This window comes from Lipophrys pholis, assembly GCF_963383615.2.
Source record: "Lipophrys pholis genome assembly, chromosome: 9".
NCBI lineage: Eukaryota > Metazoa > Chordata > Actinopteri > Blenniiformes > Blenniidae > Lipophrys > Lipophrys pholis.
This window is the reverse complement of record NC_137639.1, coordinates 6,746,032-6,764,802: the sequence shown is the minus strand read 5'-3', so window position 1 is coordinate 6,764,802 and position 18,771 is coordinate 6,746,032. Positions and strand designations below refer to the sequence as shown.

The window sequence follows — 18,771 nt, the reverse complement described above, 5'->3', positions numbered from 1 at the left end:
TAGATCAAATTGTTGCTGGCATGGACGCTGGGGGAACAGCACTGCCAGGGCAAGTCAATGCAACTCAAACAGTGGGACACACACATACGCACACGCACACACACACACACACTGACCTGCTGGAGGGCATGATCGTGCCTGCGGGCCTGGCTCTGCCTCGTGATGAAGGACCAGGTGGAGAGCTTGTAGTGGTTGAGCAGGCAGATGATCACCACCACCATCACCGTCATCACCACGATGATGATGACGATCTGAACAAACTCCAGTTCAGCTGCACAAACACACAAGAGAAGAGGGTTAGTGTCAAATCCACGGACGACACGCTTCGAGAAAAGAGCGAGACTGAAGACTGAAGCAGCGCTGTGGGTTAGGAGGATACATTACACTTACATTAGGACAGAACAAATACAACCAGAGGATGTTTTACATTGTAATTACCGCTTTTGTAATAAAGTCATAAGAAAAACGGCGCAAAATGGAACTTTGCAATGGACACTGTTTCCAACGCGTTGCTGTGTAGAGGTGAAATGAAAATACATTTTCACTTGAAACGTTGTGTAACGTGGCCTAACTAAAGATCGCCATGGCTGAAGCCAAACATCACCAGACAGGCCTCACACAGTTATAGTCGACATCTAATGACTTGGATTGAAGGAGAAAGCAGTAAGATAAAACACACACAGGCGCAGGGAGATTATGGAAACGCCACACACTGTGACCACGACACTGTGACCACGACACTGTGACCACGACACTGATGCACTGCTTTGTGCCTCGGTACAGTCAGAAGATTGTCAACAATCCTACTTATGTTATTTTCCTACAATTCATTCATTCATTTGAGTGTATTCCTAAAGTTGTGTATTTCATCTTCAAAAATATAGTTTTTCCTACTTTTAATCATATTCTTAACATTTAAGGCTTCTGTGTATGCGTCTTATTGAATGTATAACTATTATTTGTCAATATTTTGTCTTGATCTCTTTACATAGTGTCCATATCTCAAGCATTCTCGCTATTTTTTTTAGCTTTATTATTCTCTACATTCAAACCTTATTCTCATCTATTTGAAAAATATTATCACGTCATTGTTATTATTTTTACTTTATTTTCTGCAATTCAATCAGATTCTCAAAATGTGAACTGGAATAACAAACAAAGCTCTCTGTATGTTGTCCTCTGATATGCCTCCCCCAAAACACCCCAGAGAAATCACTGCAACTCTGGCTTGACTTGAAACATCAGAAATGAAGCTCCAGTGGTTTGTTTGTGCCGTAAAAATGGATTCTGTCATTAAAATTGTTGCTGCTCCGTTATGTCATTTACAGCTCGTCTAAAGCGACCAAACGGTTGTTTTCCTTGTAGCTGCTTCAGTTTTCAGAATACTCCAAATAGTTCTTGTGAAAACCCGACCGCGTCGCCTCAGTCACACTGAAACAGCAAATTCATTGGTCGTGTTGTTGATTGAAAAAAGCCCCATTTAAAACACAACTATGTGATCCTGACTCCATTTAATGAGTTGGTGGTAAGATAAAGATCATGAAGGGAGACTCGTGTAGAGGCCTTCCGCTACTGTTCTGATGAGGTTCGACCAGCAGGGGGCAGCACAGGTCAACCTCTGGGCCGGTGGGTGTGTGTGCGGCTTCCTTCAGTACAGAGCTGCCCGTGTGTGTGTGTGTGTGTGTGTGTGTGTGTGTGTGTGTGTGTGTGTGTGTGTGTGTGTATGTGTGTGTGTGTGTGTCAGGCTGAGGAGCTGTACAGACGAAAGCTTTAAATCAGAGCCGAAGATGAGTGTGGAGACTGCGGTGTCTGTCCCAGCGTACAGTGCTTCCTTTGTCCAGACGCTGAATAACCGCCGTGTTTTCTGACCGAGGCATCAGAGCTGATCTGGGATGACCTCCCAGATCGGGGCACGGCGAGCAGACACAATGATGGCGGCCTTACAGTTACGTACGTCGGCCTCTTGTTCATTGTTTGTCTTTGGTCCTCTCACTCCCCCTAGAAGCCCTACACCCCCATTGCTCCACCCGTCTTCTCCTTGGACTCCCTTCTCCCGGACTCTGCCCGCCTTTCTTCAACCTCTCTTCCTCCACTCTTCTCTCACCCACCATCATTCCTTCCCTGGTTTCTTGCTCATCGTCTCCCACCGTCTCTCCACCTCTGCCTATCACCCTTCCCTCTCTCCTTCTGCGATCTGAGGCTCTTTTGTTGCGTGTTGTCAGTCTGAGCAGAAGTCTTGACCTCTGGTGCTGGCACTCAGTCTGACCTCTGACTCACACACTTACTCACTGCTCGGACATTCATGCATTTTTCTGCGTAACAGTTTGTGCCCTTGCAGCGCCGCAAGAACAAATGGCACCATGTAGCCTGGGCGGTTTGATCCACGGTGCCTCTACATGGCAGACATCTTCTCCACGGAGCTCTGGGCCGTGTTGCCTTGGAAGCTAAATGGGTGGTTTTGACAGGTGGGAATTGGGGTCACGCCAAGAAAATCCAAACAAGAAAAAAAAATTATGCGTTACGAATTCCTGCAGAAACATACTAGAAGACCAGAAGAAGCAAGCATTCCAGTTCGCCGGAGCCTTTCCCCGTCTTCCCAGACTGGGTAATCCTCCCTGGCTTAGTCGTCTGCATTAGGGTGGGTTAAAGTCGAGCCTGAGCTGAAACGTAAACCTACCCAAACCTGCCCGAGCTCCTCCACCACAGCAGCCACAAGGGAAGGGCGGGGCAGGACTGAGACGAAGCACACGGCCAACCATCAGAAAACCACAGGGTGGGGAGGGGGAAGGGGGGGTGAAGCAACAAAACCTAAGCCAGTAAAACCAGCCGACAATAACCAGCAAAGAACCCAGGAGGTGCTTTCAGCAACGTCAAACAAGCTCTGCAACTTTCCTTTTGTCAAGCCCAGAGTGATGAGTGAGAAGGTAAAGCCACTGAAACCCACCCCAGTAAAATTAAGCAACATGGACACTTAAACCCTCTTTGAAACAATTACCTTCACACGCGCTATTGAAGTTGAGAACGGCGGCCCAACCCCTTTCTCACACAGCACACTGGAGATTTTCATCGCGTTTTTAACTATGTCTTTCCCCTGGACCTTAACAAGGAGGACTGAGGAGAGTGCAGGTCAAGAGGAGGACCCGTGGAGGACATGAGGAACGGTTCCATCTGGTTCCTTCAGGTCTGTGCCACCGCTTCCTCAAGATCTTTGACTTGTGAACCCTCAAAGTCAAGCGATGCTTACTCATGCCCCCTCGTCACAAAGCGAGAGCAGATGCCATCCGAAAATAAAAAGATGATATTCAAGACTGGCTGCAACATATCATGGCTGCCAATGCGTCCCACAACTATTCAATCTGGGTGAGTTGCTGTATGATCAGGATGAGCCAGTCAGGCGAACTCTGCACCATCGTCATGACAAGTTATAAACCGTGATCAGAGATTGATGACCTTTATCTCACAATTCAACAAATACCAGCAGGAATCCACAAGATGGTTTTGGTGGTCCACCAATAAATCAGGCAAAAAGACGACTCTTGTTCAGTCTGACATTGCAGGGGGGGAAATGAAGACTCATTCGTGCAACGCATTTTTTTTTTTTAGTTCACAATTGTAAATGTCCCTTATGCAGATCAGTACTAGACAGAGTGCCTAGAAACGTTGTGATGACTAATTCATGATCTTAAGGGACCAGTCCCAGTATTCACAAAGCATCATGAGGCTAAAAGTAGCTCTTAGAGACGTCACTCTTAAAAAATGTTAGAACTCCTTGAATTTCAAGATTTTTCTTAAAATTTTCCCTTACAAAGATAAAAGTAATTCACAAAGCATCTTAAGCCCCAAGAGAAGGTGGAAAACCATTAAAAGGAGTGGGGAAGACCTTTAAGAAGCCTAAAAGTAAGACAAAGAGAAAAGAAAGATGTTCTCTGTTTGTTTAACGATTTAATGACACGCGACAGGAATAATGTCTTTGTTGACCTCATCAGGGATGTGCTCACAGCACTGCCCTTCTGTCCAGTTGGGCTTTCTACTTCTTCCTTTGGTATCCATTCCATTTGTTGTTGTCATCATTCTGCCAAATCAAATCTCTTTTTAAAAGAATCACAGGAATTGGTGACGCTGCGTCCGCGTCCACCATTAATATCATAAACATTAAGTGGTAATAAATAACCAGCGTGGACAGAAAAGATAACAATAATCAAATGTAATAATCGGCATGTGAACAAGGTAAGTTTCATCATCATCAAATAATTTTCATGATTACACATTTTTAATAAAGCCCAAGATATTTGATCGGTTCATTTTAACAGCAGCACAGAACGCTTTTTCTCTGTCTTCCATTCTCTAACAACCAATCACAGCTGACAGCAGACTGCATCATACGTAGCGACGGGGTCGACCACACCTCTTCACTAAGTTTCTAAGTTTCTATTAACTCCTTGCTCAGAGTTGCTTTTAGAAACTTCCTGAATCACTTTGAAGCTAAGATTCCCCGTTAGGAATGTTTAGGCTGTTAGGAGCTCTGAGAGACTCCGAGACGCGTCGTGAATACGGTCACATATTTCCATTCATCTGTTCAACTGAGCAAAAGTAGACAAATTAATCTCAAGGTAGAAAATTCAGGTTTTATGAGAAATCATTTAAAGGTACGGCACTGAAATGTGGATCAAACTATAAATGCAAATAACTTTGACCATTTTGCGCGCGTACACACACAAGGCCCGGAGCTGCTGGGGCGCCATGGCAGCGACCTGGCGCGCGCACGCACGCACGCGCGCGCGCACGCACGCACGCACGCACGCACGCACGCACGCACGCACGCACGCACGCACGCACGCACGCACGCACGCACACACGCACACACACACACACACACACACACACACACACACACACGACGTGGTCACCCTCCAATGGCGTTCATTGTTTTGCCCAGGGACACTTTGAAACACAGACAGGTGGAAATCAGACCACTAACCTGGGGCAACTGGATCCACAGCCGCCCCACTTTTATTGAGGCCAACTCACAGGAAGCTGCGGTGGATCCTGAATGCTCACAAGTACTCCAGAAAGTCTGCTTAATGCCAATCCTCTCACCGTTGACAAACCCACACTGCTTTCATCACTGAACCAATAAACCTGTAACCCAACAGCTTTTCAAGACAAACTTACGATGGTACTGGAGTTTGGGCAACTGTCACATTGATAGATTGGCATCAAGTGATAATTTGATCGTTTTCAGAAGCCTTGAAAGACATTGCAATAAAACCTGATACCTTATAATAACAGCAAAGTAAAACAGGCCAAATTACACAACTTACAACGACAAGGTCATAAATCCATCCTGCTGTGGGCGAGTGCTTGCTCCGGTAATAGGGGTTAGGTAAGATAGTCGGGGTGAACCAATCACAGCCAGAGTAAGGGCGAGACACGTCTTCATTACCATAGAGAAGTAGACATTGAGGAGCTGCTCCTGTTTCTTTTCATTGTTCACTCGCTTCACTTCCTGTAAATTTACACCGGAGTTACGACGAGGAACGATCTTGGCGGTTGGAGGCGATTACCAGTCTTCGCATAATTACAGTCTGTGACCAGTTTATTTGTCTTTAAAACAGCAAACAGAGTGTCTTAAGCAAACCATCTCTTGGGGTGTCGCAGTCCCCGGGTAGGGAGTCTCCGCCCTCGATTAAAAGACCAAATGTGTTGGAAAGGCGCTCCGTTACCAGGCTGCTCGTTTCATTTCAGCCACTACCAGCCCGGGCCTGTGCGCTCACCACAGCAGCCACAGGGAGGGGAGGCTTTCATTCAGAGAACTGTATTCTGGGAAACTAAGTCGGCCGGGCCCTTCTCTAAGCCGACTGGATAAATATCACACACTCTTGCCTTCTGCTGTTGTAAAAGCCACACAAACCAGACTGCCCGACTCGGCGCTGGCGTACTTCTTCTGAAGTACAGGCGGGGATGTTTTTACAGCTCAACTTCATGTTTTTACAGTTCGAGCACAAAAAAAAAAAAAGAAAAGAAAAAAGAAAGAAAAAAAGAGTGCGATGGCTGCAGTCATGGTCTCTCTGAACGTCGGGGAGGAAGGAAGTCGGGGAGGAGTTGAGGAGGAACGCAGGAAGGAAGCGAGGAGGAGGAGAGATTCAATAAGAGAGGGAAGAGTGGGGAGGCCTATCCTGCCTGAACCCCAGTATCCACCCATGTTCACAGGCTCCAGGAACACAGTGTACGAGTACGGGCTGCCTCGTGGGCCAGAGAACAGTGTGTGCTGGCAGTCTGCATTACCAGCACCAGTCTGATGTTATTACAACAGTAATCCACTTGTCAAAACAATATCAGCCCGGCGTCTGCAGCACCCTTATTCCTTCAGCAGGCAGATTCATTTGCATCGCAAGCCAGGCGTCCTCTCCTCTTTTTCTTTTTTCCACAGAGGCCGCAGAGTTTACGGAAATCATGTGAAAGTGACCAGACCACAACTCAAGTCTTTTAACAGCTGGACAATCACTGTCAGTGCTTTACCAGACAAGGGCCTCGGCGTAATCTGAAAAATGTACAAGACGCCTGTACCCTCACAGTGAGAGAGTAACAACTGAAACAATCTACACTCTACTGTCTTTTTCAACCTTTTCCAAACAAATGTGCTTTTTTTAAATGGACAATTTACTTCTAAGAGAATCAGAGTCATTTATTCGTGTCACTTCCCCAGTACATCACAGTCTTCACAGAAGCACGACTCTGCACGAGTCAGCGTCTAAATAAAAACAACACAATTATCCCTAGAAAATTCAAATGAATCAGACAAAAAAAAGGGACAAAACCTCCTTTTTGCTGAGCCCCCGACTGCGCAAGACTTCAGTAAGTGTTTGGAAAAGCTGCACAATCTTCCTGCAGAAAACCACAAGGAGTCCCTCTATCGTCCAAAGTTATCTACTGTGACAAAACTATTAAGGCGGCTCAGAAAGCTGGCGTCGAGCATTTCTCAAACACCACAGCGGAGATCCACACAGCCATCGTCTATCCTGCGTTGTTCAACATAGGATGCAAGACGCTCGGGACGAGCCAAGATGACTATGGTAGAAAGGCAGAGTATCGATACGAAGCACCAGTCCGTCTCAGAGAGTTTAGCGTTTCCGCAAAACGGATCATTTCTTTAAACTTTGGGAAAAAGTGAAATTTTCAGAGGCTTGGAGGAGCGTTGTCATGTAACCAGACGCCCGAGACGTAACGACAGTTTTCCGTTTTCACTGGAGAACTTTAAATGGGGCCTCGGAGACAAACAAACAACATACGGTAACAGAAACGTTCACACAGCGTCTCCGAGCAGGCATTTTTAAATGTCTTGTTTGTTGTGACCACAATTCCAAAAGCATGAACATCATGTGAGAAAATGGCAGCACAAACGGAGCTTTTTCTTTAAAAAAAAAAAAGTAGAAAAATGATTCCCTATTTGGGCTGAATTGCCCATTTTTGAGAACAAGATGTAAATTTTCCAGCATCTATTTTTTGGTGTCAGTCAACGGGAAAAAAGTGAGTTTGTAGACAGGAAATAGATTGATGTATCGGCCTGTGGTTGGACACACAGCAGCTGCCACATTTTAACAAGCCAAACACTAAAAGCATGATGGGTAAACAGCACGGGGCGAGAGAGGGAGAGAGAGGGAGAGAGAGAGAGAGAGAGGCACACACACTGACCCAATGGCAACCTTTTGACCTGTGTGTGTGTGTGTGTGTGTGTGTGTGTGTGTGTGTGTGTGTGTGTGTGTGTGTGTGTGTGTGTGTGTGTGTGTGTGTGTGTGTGTGTGTGTGAGAGAGAGAGGGGGAAACAGAGAGAGCGAGGCCACAGGGAGGTCAGACAGTTCAGCTGACCTGTGGATAAACAGAAGCCATCAGACACACAGCCGAGCCGAGCCGAGCCGAGCCGAGCCGAGCGATGCTATCAGAGCACAGCACCGTCCGAAGACCGACTGACGTACGGGCACCTTCAAAAGGTCAATCCGCTTCATTCTTCTGAAGAAAACGCTCGTCTCAAAAACGCTGATGGGTATTTTCCAGAGCGGGCGAGACGCTGCGTTTCAAACGCTTTTCTTTATTTTCAGCCAATAAAACCAATTCTGCCTGGGTGGAGATATTGCACTCTGACGGATAATACAATTTGCTGGAAGCTGTATTATACCAGGGGGTTTTCAAAGAGTGTGGAGGGCAAATATGAGAGGTCAGGGTAATGCCGTTTCCCAGCATGAGTAATCACTTTAAATTTTGGAGAAGTCGTGATGAAAAAAACAAAACAAGTGGAGGATAAATATCTTTATATACTGTAAAAGAAAACACATTCTGAAACTGAATTTATGGAGAATAATTAAAATCTTGGCTTCCTAAGGCAGTTCCAGTCTATATACCATATATTCTTATAAATATGTAACTACAGCATGTTTTAATAATTTTTTTATGGAACCCTTTAGCCATTAACAATGATTATATATAATGACAAAAACACAAGACAGGATTCGATTAAAATCGTTTTTTATCCGACATGATATCAATTAAACATACAATTATGTTGAATATTGCAATATCATCTAATGGGATCCCAGTTTTACCAGATGGAACTGCACCACGTTTCTTTCCCACCTTTTAGATCAAGAGTTGAAGCAGGGCCATTTGTTGACTTTGTTATTCTTTGATTTTTGTGCTATTGACCTCTGACCTTCTGTCACCAGTCATGATGTAAAGATGTTAAAAAAAAAAGGAATGAAATCCAATCCCTGGTCAACACAATCTGGGGCGGTATGGCTCCACCTGATTGGCTAAACATGTTGACAAACAGAGTGTGAATGCCCACTGCATGGAAACGTCAATTATTGCAGTTCTCTAAACATTGCAAATGCTGACATTGACGATATGTTTGCAGGCGGTTTCGCCCGTCTCTCACGCGTACAAGTTGGGTGTCTGTTAGGAGAACTGAATGCAAAGGAGTTGCTCACCAATGATCAGTTGAAGTCAGGCTGTAAACATCATTCCAGTCACTGAAGCTGTACTTCCACAAAAAATGTTAATTCAAGGACAACAAAGTCAGTCCGAGGCCAACGTTTCCCGATTATTTCTTTTGGGCTTTTTGGGATTAGTTTATACATCAATTGATTTGAATGAGGATTTTTCAATGATTTAAACAAATTCTTACACAGATGTATTTTTAAAAAGTTCCCCTGGGTTCTTTGAACTCACAAGCATCCAGTCAGTTTATCTGATGAATGAACTTTCAGAATGCTCAGAAACTGTACTGCACAAGTATGTTGAAGCAGAGAACGGTTCAACATTTTTTTCCTGATTAAAACCTCATTCATTTTGACCGATTAGACCAGGCGTTCTCAATCCTGGTCCTGGAGGGCCGGTGTTCTGCACGTTTTAGGTTTCTCCCAGTTGCAACACACCTGAATGTAATAAGGCCTCGTTACTTGGCTTGATGATGACGTCAACATCAGATTGAGGTGTGCTGAAGCTGGGAGAGAGCTACAACATGCAGGACACCGGCCCTCCAGGACCAGGATTGAGAACCCCTGGATTAGACTATGAGACAAGAGACAATCTTTTATGAATGTCAGTCAAAACGATGGACAGCCAGAACGTTTAGCAGGATCTCTAGGTTGAAGGGCTGGACGCTGGTTTTATTGGCTTTACGCACCAATACTATAAAGTGATGTGAGCATTACAACATGGAAGATAGGCCTATTAAAAATGAAGGAAATCTGTCTTTGTGCGATGCACTAGCGGTGTACGATCAGCCGCAGAGCCTTCCAAACCTTGGGTGTGCTAACGCTGTAATATCCACAGTAGATTCATTTCTGCGGCCAGCAAGAAACAGTTAACGGTGAGAGAAACTCACTCCGATGACTAATGAGGGCGTACAGGCCCGGCCTGTTCGGCCCTGAAATGAGAATCAGGCTAATGGCTATCTATAGAGACAGTGCACACTCTGCTGGGGCCTCTAACATTGTTATTGCTCAATAAAGTTAACATTTGAGCTCGGATGACCTTAGACGCTTCCGTGAGAAAACGCGTTTAGTTTGCACAAAGGAGCGAGCCTTTTGTCCAGAACCATGAGAATGCATTCTGTGATGCAGGTTTGAAAGTGGATGTGTGCTGACAGTACAGAGTCTGAGCGTGCAGGGACGAGGACGGAGAGGAAGGGGGGGGGGGGGTGGGGGGGTCGGTAGCTGCTTGCTAATTCAGAGTCGGAGAGCTACTCCCACCAGCACAGGAAATGCCTTTTCTCTCTTTCAGATAGAAGAGAGCTTCAGCTGTCATGAATCCTATTCCTTAGCAGCCAAATGTAGCGGCGCGCAGTCCCAGAGCTGAAAGCAGCAGTTTATGGGATCTGCAGGAAAGCGCAGCAGCGACTGGGGTGCGGCTCGGGGAGGTGACAGGACAGCAGAAAACAGATGGCGAAGACACCCGAGTCTTCTCGGATTCTCCGAGTAGAACAAAAGCAGACTGTGGAGACACGCAGCGCATGCATTAAATTCACTGAACACGAGCCAAAGCTCCTCGCTATGAAAACAAGGAGGTAGACGATGGTGCAGAAGCCGCAAGGCTCTCTGAGAATGTTCAGGAGTCTTAACGACTCCGAGGAAGGGCATCAGTGGAGGTTACAGCAGACTGTGGTGATGCTGGAAGTCTGGACGTTTACCAGCATCCACATTATGAAAAAGACCAGAGGAGCAGCAAACACAGAAACATTGAGGTGTGAAGGCCAGGATGTTCTCACCAACCTGAACAACACTGGGTTATTTGGAGCTATGGAGGACTACTGGGTGTGTCATTGGAGATGGTGACCATCTCTTGCACATCAACATCTTTTAAAACGTACATACACAATGAACTTTCTTATTAATCTGCACAAGGAAGTGGCCTAAAACTACAGCAGGCTTGTAGAGTGACTTCTCAGAAGCCTAACATCTGCATCTTACAACCTTTCGGCTCATGAAGCACCTCAAGATTCTGGCTCTGATTTCCCAAAACATCATGGTGAAGCCAATCGTGGAGAACCAGCAGACTGACTTTGAGGTGTTGTGGATCACCTCTCCGCTCTTCAACATTACAGTGAAGCCAAACACGCAAGTCTCGCAAACCAACAAATTAAAGACTCTTCATAAAAAGTCCTAGATCATCAGGACCTGCTTGTGACTTATGGCGACTCCCAGCTGGTCCTGCACCCGAGGGTGGGAACATTAGTCTAGAGCACGGGTGTGAAACATAAGAGCTGTGGGCCAGAACCGGCTTGCAAGAGGTTTCAATCTGAGAAAACATAGATTTAGAAAAAAAAATTAATAAAAAAATGTGTAAGAGTAGAAAACACAACACCGAGACCGGAGCTGAGATATCAATGAAACGCTATCAAAGTAGCCTCAAAGCCATGTTGTCACGGTGAGTTCGTAAAAATTACCCATAATGCAACAGCTAGAATAGAAGATTATTTTTTGACATTTCACTGTATTTGGCACCAGAAGGTTTCATTCAAATTCGCTTTATGTTGAGATTGTAGTAATTTTCTGCCGTAATTGTGAAAATATAGACATGTTCATCCTGTATACTCTGCGCCAAAACAAAGAAAAACTTTAAAGTTTAAAGTTAAAGGCTATTATTTCACTATTTTACCAGTCCGGCCAACTCGGGATGTAAATTGGCCTGAATGTGGAACCTGAAGTGAAATAAGAGCCTCTTGCATGCCAGTGCTGGTCCCCGTGCCTCGTGTTTGACACTTTTGAAGATGTGACACAAAACTGAAATATTCTCTTATTAAGTGTCACGTGTGTCAAAACTCAAAATGCAAAACGAGCGTCCCGTGTACAACGAGTATCTGTTGTGCGACACAAGTGTGTTTATTTCCATGTTTAGTGGAAGCTGCAGGGAGCCACCAGAGAGGCTGCAGACCCCTGCTCTTCACAGATATCTGCCTTCTGCGGACACTCAAGTGGAGACGCTGCAGATGACTGCTTTCCTGTTTCCTGCTGCTCATCTCAGCCGTTTGAAAAAAATCTCATTCTCAGTCGCACCTGGCAATCAAATCTGCACCCGACACTTGTGAAACGCTGCGCGACTGCATCCGGCATGACTGGTAACGGAAAGTGCTGTGTCACTGTAACAAACAACATGGACTCGGAGTGCTCTGTGTCTGACGAGCGAACGAATGAACCAGCGAGCGGGCGAGAGCAGCCATAAGAAGCAAATGTGCATGCTAATATGAAGTGGAGGGAGGAAAGATGAAAATAAAAGTGGCTTTCTTTGCTCAGACTGGCTCGTTCTTCTTCTGCTGCCCAGCTAGAGGCCTGCTGAGTTCACAGCCTGCTGCCCACCACACCGGGCCCACACACACACACACACACACACACACAGCCCTGTCTGCTGCCACTGCCGTTGCTATGGTAATCCTTGGGCACGGTGCCGTGATCAACAAGGCCCGGAGCTGCTGGGGCGCCATGGCAGCGACCTGGCTGGCACACACACACACACACACACACACACACACACACACACACACACACACACACACACACACACACACACACACACACACACACACACACACACACACACACACACACACACACACACACACACACACACACACACACACACACACACACACACACACACACACACACACACACACACACACACACACACACACACACACACACACACACACACACACACACTGCTAGGATGGAAGGAGGCGAGGAAGGAGAGGAAGCCAGTGCGCATATAAAAAAGAAGAGTTCAGTAATGAAGGACCAGAGTTGGATGAAACAAGGTGCACGCACGCACACACACTGCTGTGCCTCCCTTGGGAGATGTGTGCAGTGTAACGTCTAGACGGCTGGTATCAGCCAGGAAGCAGCAGTGAAACAGTCTGGTGTGTGTGTGTGTGTGTGTGTGTGTGTGTGTGTGTGTGTGTGTGTGTGTGTGTGTGTGTGTGTGTGTGTGTGTGTGTGACACAGCATGAAGTAGATATCAGCCTAGTTACAGCCCCCCCCCCCCGCACCACAGTCAGTCAGTCTCTCCATGGAAATAAATGAACTAGTTTAGTGCTGCTTAACCCCGAGGAGAGAGTGTGTGTGTGGGGGGGGGGGGGAGGCTGTTTATGTGTGTGGGTACGAAGCCCATTAGACAGGTATCGCCAAGCCAGGGACGAACTGACGACGCCATGCAAGGAGGGGAAACGATGGAAGAGGACGTGGCTGATGAAGGAGGAAGGATATAATGAGTGTGTCAGAGAGCGAGAGAGAGTGAGAGAGAGAGAGGGAGAGAGGGAGAGAGAGACAGAGAGACAGAGAGACAGAGAGAGAGAGAGAGAGAGAGAGAGAGAGAGAGAGAGAGAGAGAGAGAGAGAGAGAGAGAGAGAGAGAGAGGCGGGAGGGAGAGGGGTGCCAGACATGCTATGGGGACTGAGGGCAACAAGAGAACAAACAATTACAGCTCTGTCTCTTTCCTCTCTCTCCCCTCATCCCTTCTTCCTCTCCTCCCGCTCACACAGCAGTGCAGGGGGAATCAGACAGCTCCGTCTCTGCTGCACCACAGAGACTAAAATGGGATTACAGAGCAGGAAGCCTCTAACTTGTGCAACGCTTTAAAGAGGCAACGCTCTCCTTGCAGCCGGCTGAAACGACAAGAGCCGAAATAGGGCGAATCACATTTGATGACCGGGACTTGACGGGTAGGGGCAGTTTACGAGAGCGGGGGCAGGTAATCGGAGAAACTGATTAAATATAACATACAGGAAGGATGAGTAATAATGTGTCACTGGAGAAGAAAGCTATAAACACGACATGTTGGGTTGATTACTAAGGCTAAAACGAGAATACTACATCCTGTCATGCTCTCAAGATGACAGAACTTGGTGGTGAGCGCTTTGGATGCATCGACATTTCTGAGTTGGATTCAACAGGAATGAAGAAAAAAAAATGCAACATGTATGATAAAGTCCAGTGTCAAGGCGACAGTATACTACTGCGTATACAGTACATCGGACAGTGTGAAGTAGTTCACCGGCATAACACTAGGGGGCATAACTGTGTGAAACTTGGGAGTGTTTATTTTTCATTATGAGCAATATGGCACAAAGATCAAGAGTAACTGCAAATTTTAGCTTGGGGTGTAAGCCAGCACACGGTAGTGGCGAGCTACAGGCTCGCTTCCTGCACGCCGTCGTTCATATTATCGGAGGTGACCAAAGCGTTGTGGGCGGCGCCAAAACCAGAATGTCCCTGGCAATTTCACAGCTTTACATGTACCACACCATCGTCTGGGTCACGTGGATGTTTCTTGACTGCGTACTACCCTTTGCGTTCTGTGCTGCGTCGAATGTGTAGACCAGTGGCGTCAAACACTTTTTAGTTCAGCCGCCACATTCAGCCCAATTTCATCTTCAATGGGCCCGATAGTGCCGGAATAATCTTTAAAATTAAACTTTAAAGTTTTAAATAATATACGCGATGAAAATATTTATATTTTATTATTATATCTTTGACACCACTGGCGTGGATAGAAACTGCGTGTTGGGCGCTGCAGAGGATCCTGGCTACATATAGTTGTAGAAATTAGGCTTAGAAACCATAACTGCACTGAAAAGAGACGGTTTGAGCTCGGAAATGCTTCAAACTACAAGGCGTTACCTTGACTGTCTCTGTGTTCTTACAGCAACAAACTCCAGCTTTGGGTTTTAGGCGTTAGCTCCAAAATCAATGATCGATGATATCCAGGATTTGTAGTCAAGTACTGGGGCACCACAGTGCAAAAGCAGTAACATAAATGTTGAAATAGGAATGCTGAAGCCCCAAGAAGAGCAGTAAGACCTCCGCTGAATAGTGAAAGCCACGACGCAGACAGCGCCGATCCGCCGCTAAAGAAACATTCAGCCGAGCGAAGTCAGTCACTCCTCCGAGCGTCTCAATCGTCTTGCCATCGTTAAACATGAAGCACAAAGAGAAAACATGCTTTCCCTCACAGATAAACACCTTCGTGTGTCGTTTCTATTTATTGAAACTCAGGTGGTCATTTCCCAATACTCACAGCTCTGAGACAAAATGAGAAGGTTATTTGAGGAATTCTTAAAGAAGCAGCTGCAGGTTTAATTCCAGGCACATTCTGCTTGCTCCACTTGCGTAATCCTTTCAGACTCGGGTAGATTTGTGAAGAAGAGCTGCAAACTGGGAGGGAAGTTAAAACGTCTTTACCGCAGCATCGTGAGGGATAGGTTTTAATTTAGATTGTTAAAGGCACCCAGAAGCACACACACAGCTCCGGCTGAACGTAAAGTTTTCTGTGGGTCCATCACATGAACTCCTCACTTTGCGTCGCGGCCTGAAAGGTCTTTCCCGCATTTCCTTCCAAACGGAGATCAACTTTGATTATTGCTGATGTGGGCCTGAACGATGAGACCCGGTGCTGAGCCGGCAATAAATCTCCACTTTCCACTGGTGGAAAAGGACTAACGTAGCCATATCATCCCCATCTGCATGAATATAACATGACCGCAGATAGGAGGATCTCAGGGCTCTGTGATAACGCATCATGAATATTACACTATAGTCTAATATTATCAATATTCAGGTGCTGTAATATTCATGTGCGGTGCTGGAGCGGAGAGGAGGGCCCGCGGTGCTAAAGGATTCATTGCTGGACATGCCACTTGTCTCGCACACGCTCTGTACCACCCCCCCAACACCGCCCGCTCGCCTCCCCCCAGGGTCTCTCAGGTGTGTGTATGTGTGTGTGTGTGTGTGTGCATTATCAGAGCCAGACAGACAGGATAGCGTCTAGACACCCTCCTCACCCTCCCCCCCGCTGCCATAAAGCCAGACTGACTCCACTCTCTCTGAGTGATTGAACCAGACTGCAGGGTCAGGCTGATGTCAGGGAGGGTGTGTGTGTGTGTGTGTGTGTGTGTGTGTGTGTGTGTGTGTGTGTGTGTGTGTGTGTGTGTGTCTTGCTGACCAAGGGTCAGTCGGGGTCAGTGTGTGTGAGTGGTTGGATTTAGGGGGAGGGGCCGATGATCAATGCTCCAACCTCCAGCAGTGTTTTACCTCCGTCTTCATATCAGTGGAACATTTTGGAGGACGTGCCACGTTTCAGCTACAACAAATAACGGGTGGTCCGAGGATCTGCCTGTTCTTAATAACAAATATATATTTAAAAAAGAAGAAGAATAAAACACTTTCGAGGACTAAGAGTATACCTGTGAAGTTGTAATACAAACTCGATGCTTTGCTTGTATGTCCATAAATACCTTTGTATTTTGTGCATCTTTTCAGGTCTTTGTTTGTGTTTTTAGCGTATTTGTGGGTAAGCTGCAGCACGACTACAAGCCCGGTATAAATACTTTAAGGAAACGTAACTCTAACCTTAAAATGCAGGTAAGGAAACAGATTTCTATACATTGAATCATCTTGTTTTCTCTCAATTTTAAGTTCTCCAGTGCGTGTCTTCTACAAGCCGTACTTATTGGGGATATCGTCGCTGCTGCACGGGGGCGGCTGGGAGAGGGGAAACACGAATATGCAAAGAGCTTTCGGGTTAATGTGAGGTAAGGTTCCTGCAACACAGATATTAAACTAGCGTACATCCATGCGAAGTTCATTCCATTTCTGATTAAAAATACATTTTCAAAAAATGCCCCACGCCTGGGCCCAGCAGGAGGTCAATTTCAGACCAGGCAGGACGCCAGCCTCGCAAATGGGAGCCATGGGAAAAACCTTCCTTACAGGCACAGGAGTCAACCCCTGAACCATAAACAGTTCAGGATCTAGACTTAGATGAAGGTTACGATAAAGGTTAGATGAGTACTGCTTTCTATTGTTATTGGGTTTTCATGATTCCAGACTTTTAACTTTTGGAGATTCTGGAACAGAAACATGAGACGAAGATGAAAAAAAAAAAAAAAAAAGCCCAATTAATGAACGTGTTAGTTTGAAACATACCTACAGGTAGAGGTGGGAGAAATCACTGACGGTGCAGGTCAATAATAACTATGCCCGCATTCACCCCCAGATGAAACCAAGATTTGACCAATCTACAGAAAAAGAACTATGCCATTCTTAAAGAAAGTTTATCTGGGATTGCACTGGGGGTGTGCGATATGGGCAAAGAAAAATATCAGAAGTTATCACCAAATTAGGTCAAAACAAAGATCTGTTCCCCAGATTCAGATTAAGACTGCACGATATCAAGTAAAGATGCAAAATGCTTTTCAAAAATGCCAATGATGATATGACTTGCGATACATTTCCACCAAAAGTGCATCTGTAGTTCCTACCAGCAACTTTGGTCATTTTTGATAGATTTTTGTGTTATAACTAGCCTTAATAAGGACTTTGTCACTGTAATCTGGTCCATATATAATTATTCAATCTGTACTATTAGCCGTTTTGTAAATTTCTGTCCTCTCAGCTTCTACCGAGTGAAACTGACGACAGGTTGCAGCCTTGTTGTATTCAATCCCGCTTCCCCTTCTGTCCTCTGGTGGAGACGAGGCAGCAGCTTCAACCCGAATGGTTCGGGTGCAGATTCACTGATTGAACACTTTCAGTTGCTGCTAATGATAGCGATTTATGCTAGGTATTTTAGTGCTGGTCAAAATTCCCATCCATGGTTAAAATGAACCTCACATCACCGGGGAAGGTTCTCCTTAAAAGGCTTTCTGTATTTCTAGATGTATAATTAACCAAAGGTGTATCAGTCGAACACGCTCTAAAGTGAGGAGGATCTCCATTATTTCCGCAATCATTGGAACTTATTAAAGAGCTGTCGCTCATTCTGGATCAGAGGAGCATTTAATTTATTGTTGAATGTATTGTACTTCTACTATAGTATTTGCTGCAGATCAGGTACAAGAGAATGTACGCTGCGCCAAGCAGTGCCGGTTAGCCTCGATGCTAACGCGAGCATTGTTGTGATCATTAGCGGCAGTCGCAGGAGACGGACACGTGGTAGCCTGAAAGACAAAGTGGCAAACAAGCAGACATGTACGGCAGTGATACTGCTCTGATGTACTACTTGTGTACTTGTGACGCTATATGCCAAACCAATAATGAGTAGATCCAGTAACAAGTGCTGCTAGCCTGCTAGATCTTATCCCTCTGTGCCACTGAGCTCCATTCTGGCTCACAAAGCATGCCAAACACATCAGTGAGGCACAAAGCTGCACTGGCACACACATCCCTTCATTATCATGAACACACACATGAAGTACTTCACCTGGACTCCATCCCAATACACGCCTCTTCCTGCCAGAAACGCTTACTGGAGTAGTACTCCGCCACCGAATAGAGTTTTCTATAACCGTTTCCTCCTGATTGAGTAACGATAGTGGCCAAGCTCTTCAGATGAAGCTCGGTGGTCCACCTGGCTACCGAGGAGGAGATTAACATGATCAAACAAATACACCAGCGCTATTTGAATTTATCTTGGGATTGTCGGATTGTCTTCTCAGGCAGATTAACTTGTGCAATCAAACATATTTTTCCAACCTGTTGCTTTATTCCAAAGCCTTCAGGATTACCAGTTTATTCCAGATTCTGCCTCCTCAAAGCGAGCTAATGCGAGCCAGATCAGTGCTTTTTGAAGATTTTTTTTTACTATTGTGGGAACGTCTTATAGGGACACGGCGACGAAGAAGACGCTTTTTTTTAACTGTTGGCTGAAACGATCTGAACGGTAAAACATGCAATGTTCTCCTTCCAGTGGCTCCACTTGGTGGCACTGTAATCTTAACAAGCG

At 45.8% G+C, this 18,771-nt stretch overlaps 1 protein-coding gene across 2 annotated transcripts in view; it reads right to left on the bottom strand.

Annotated features, from left to right (window-relative positions):
- The window catches only part of LOC308114621 (low-density lipoprotein receptor class A domain-containing protein 4-like), a 205,015-nt gene that overhangs the window by 13,979 nt on the left and 172,265 nt on the right, over nucleotides 1–18,771 (bottom strand). For both annotated transcript variants that reach the window (XM_080471659.1, XM_080471660.1), the window contains one exon: nucleotides 117–271. In XM_080471659.1, the coding sequence (XP_080327785.1) occupies nucleotides 117–271 (155 nt within the window). The remainder of the gene's footprint in view (nucleotides 1–116; nucleotides 272–18,771) is intronic.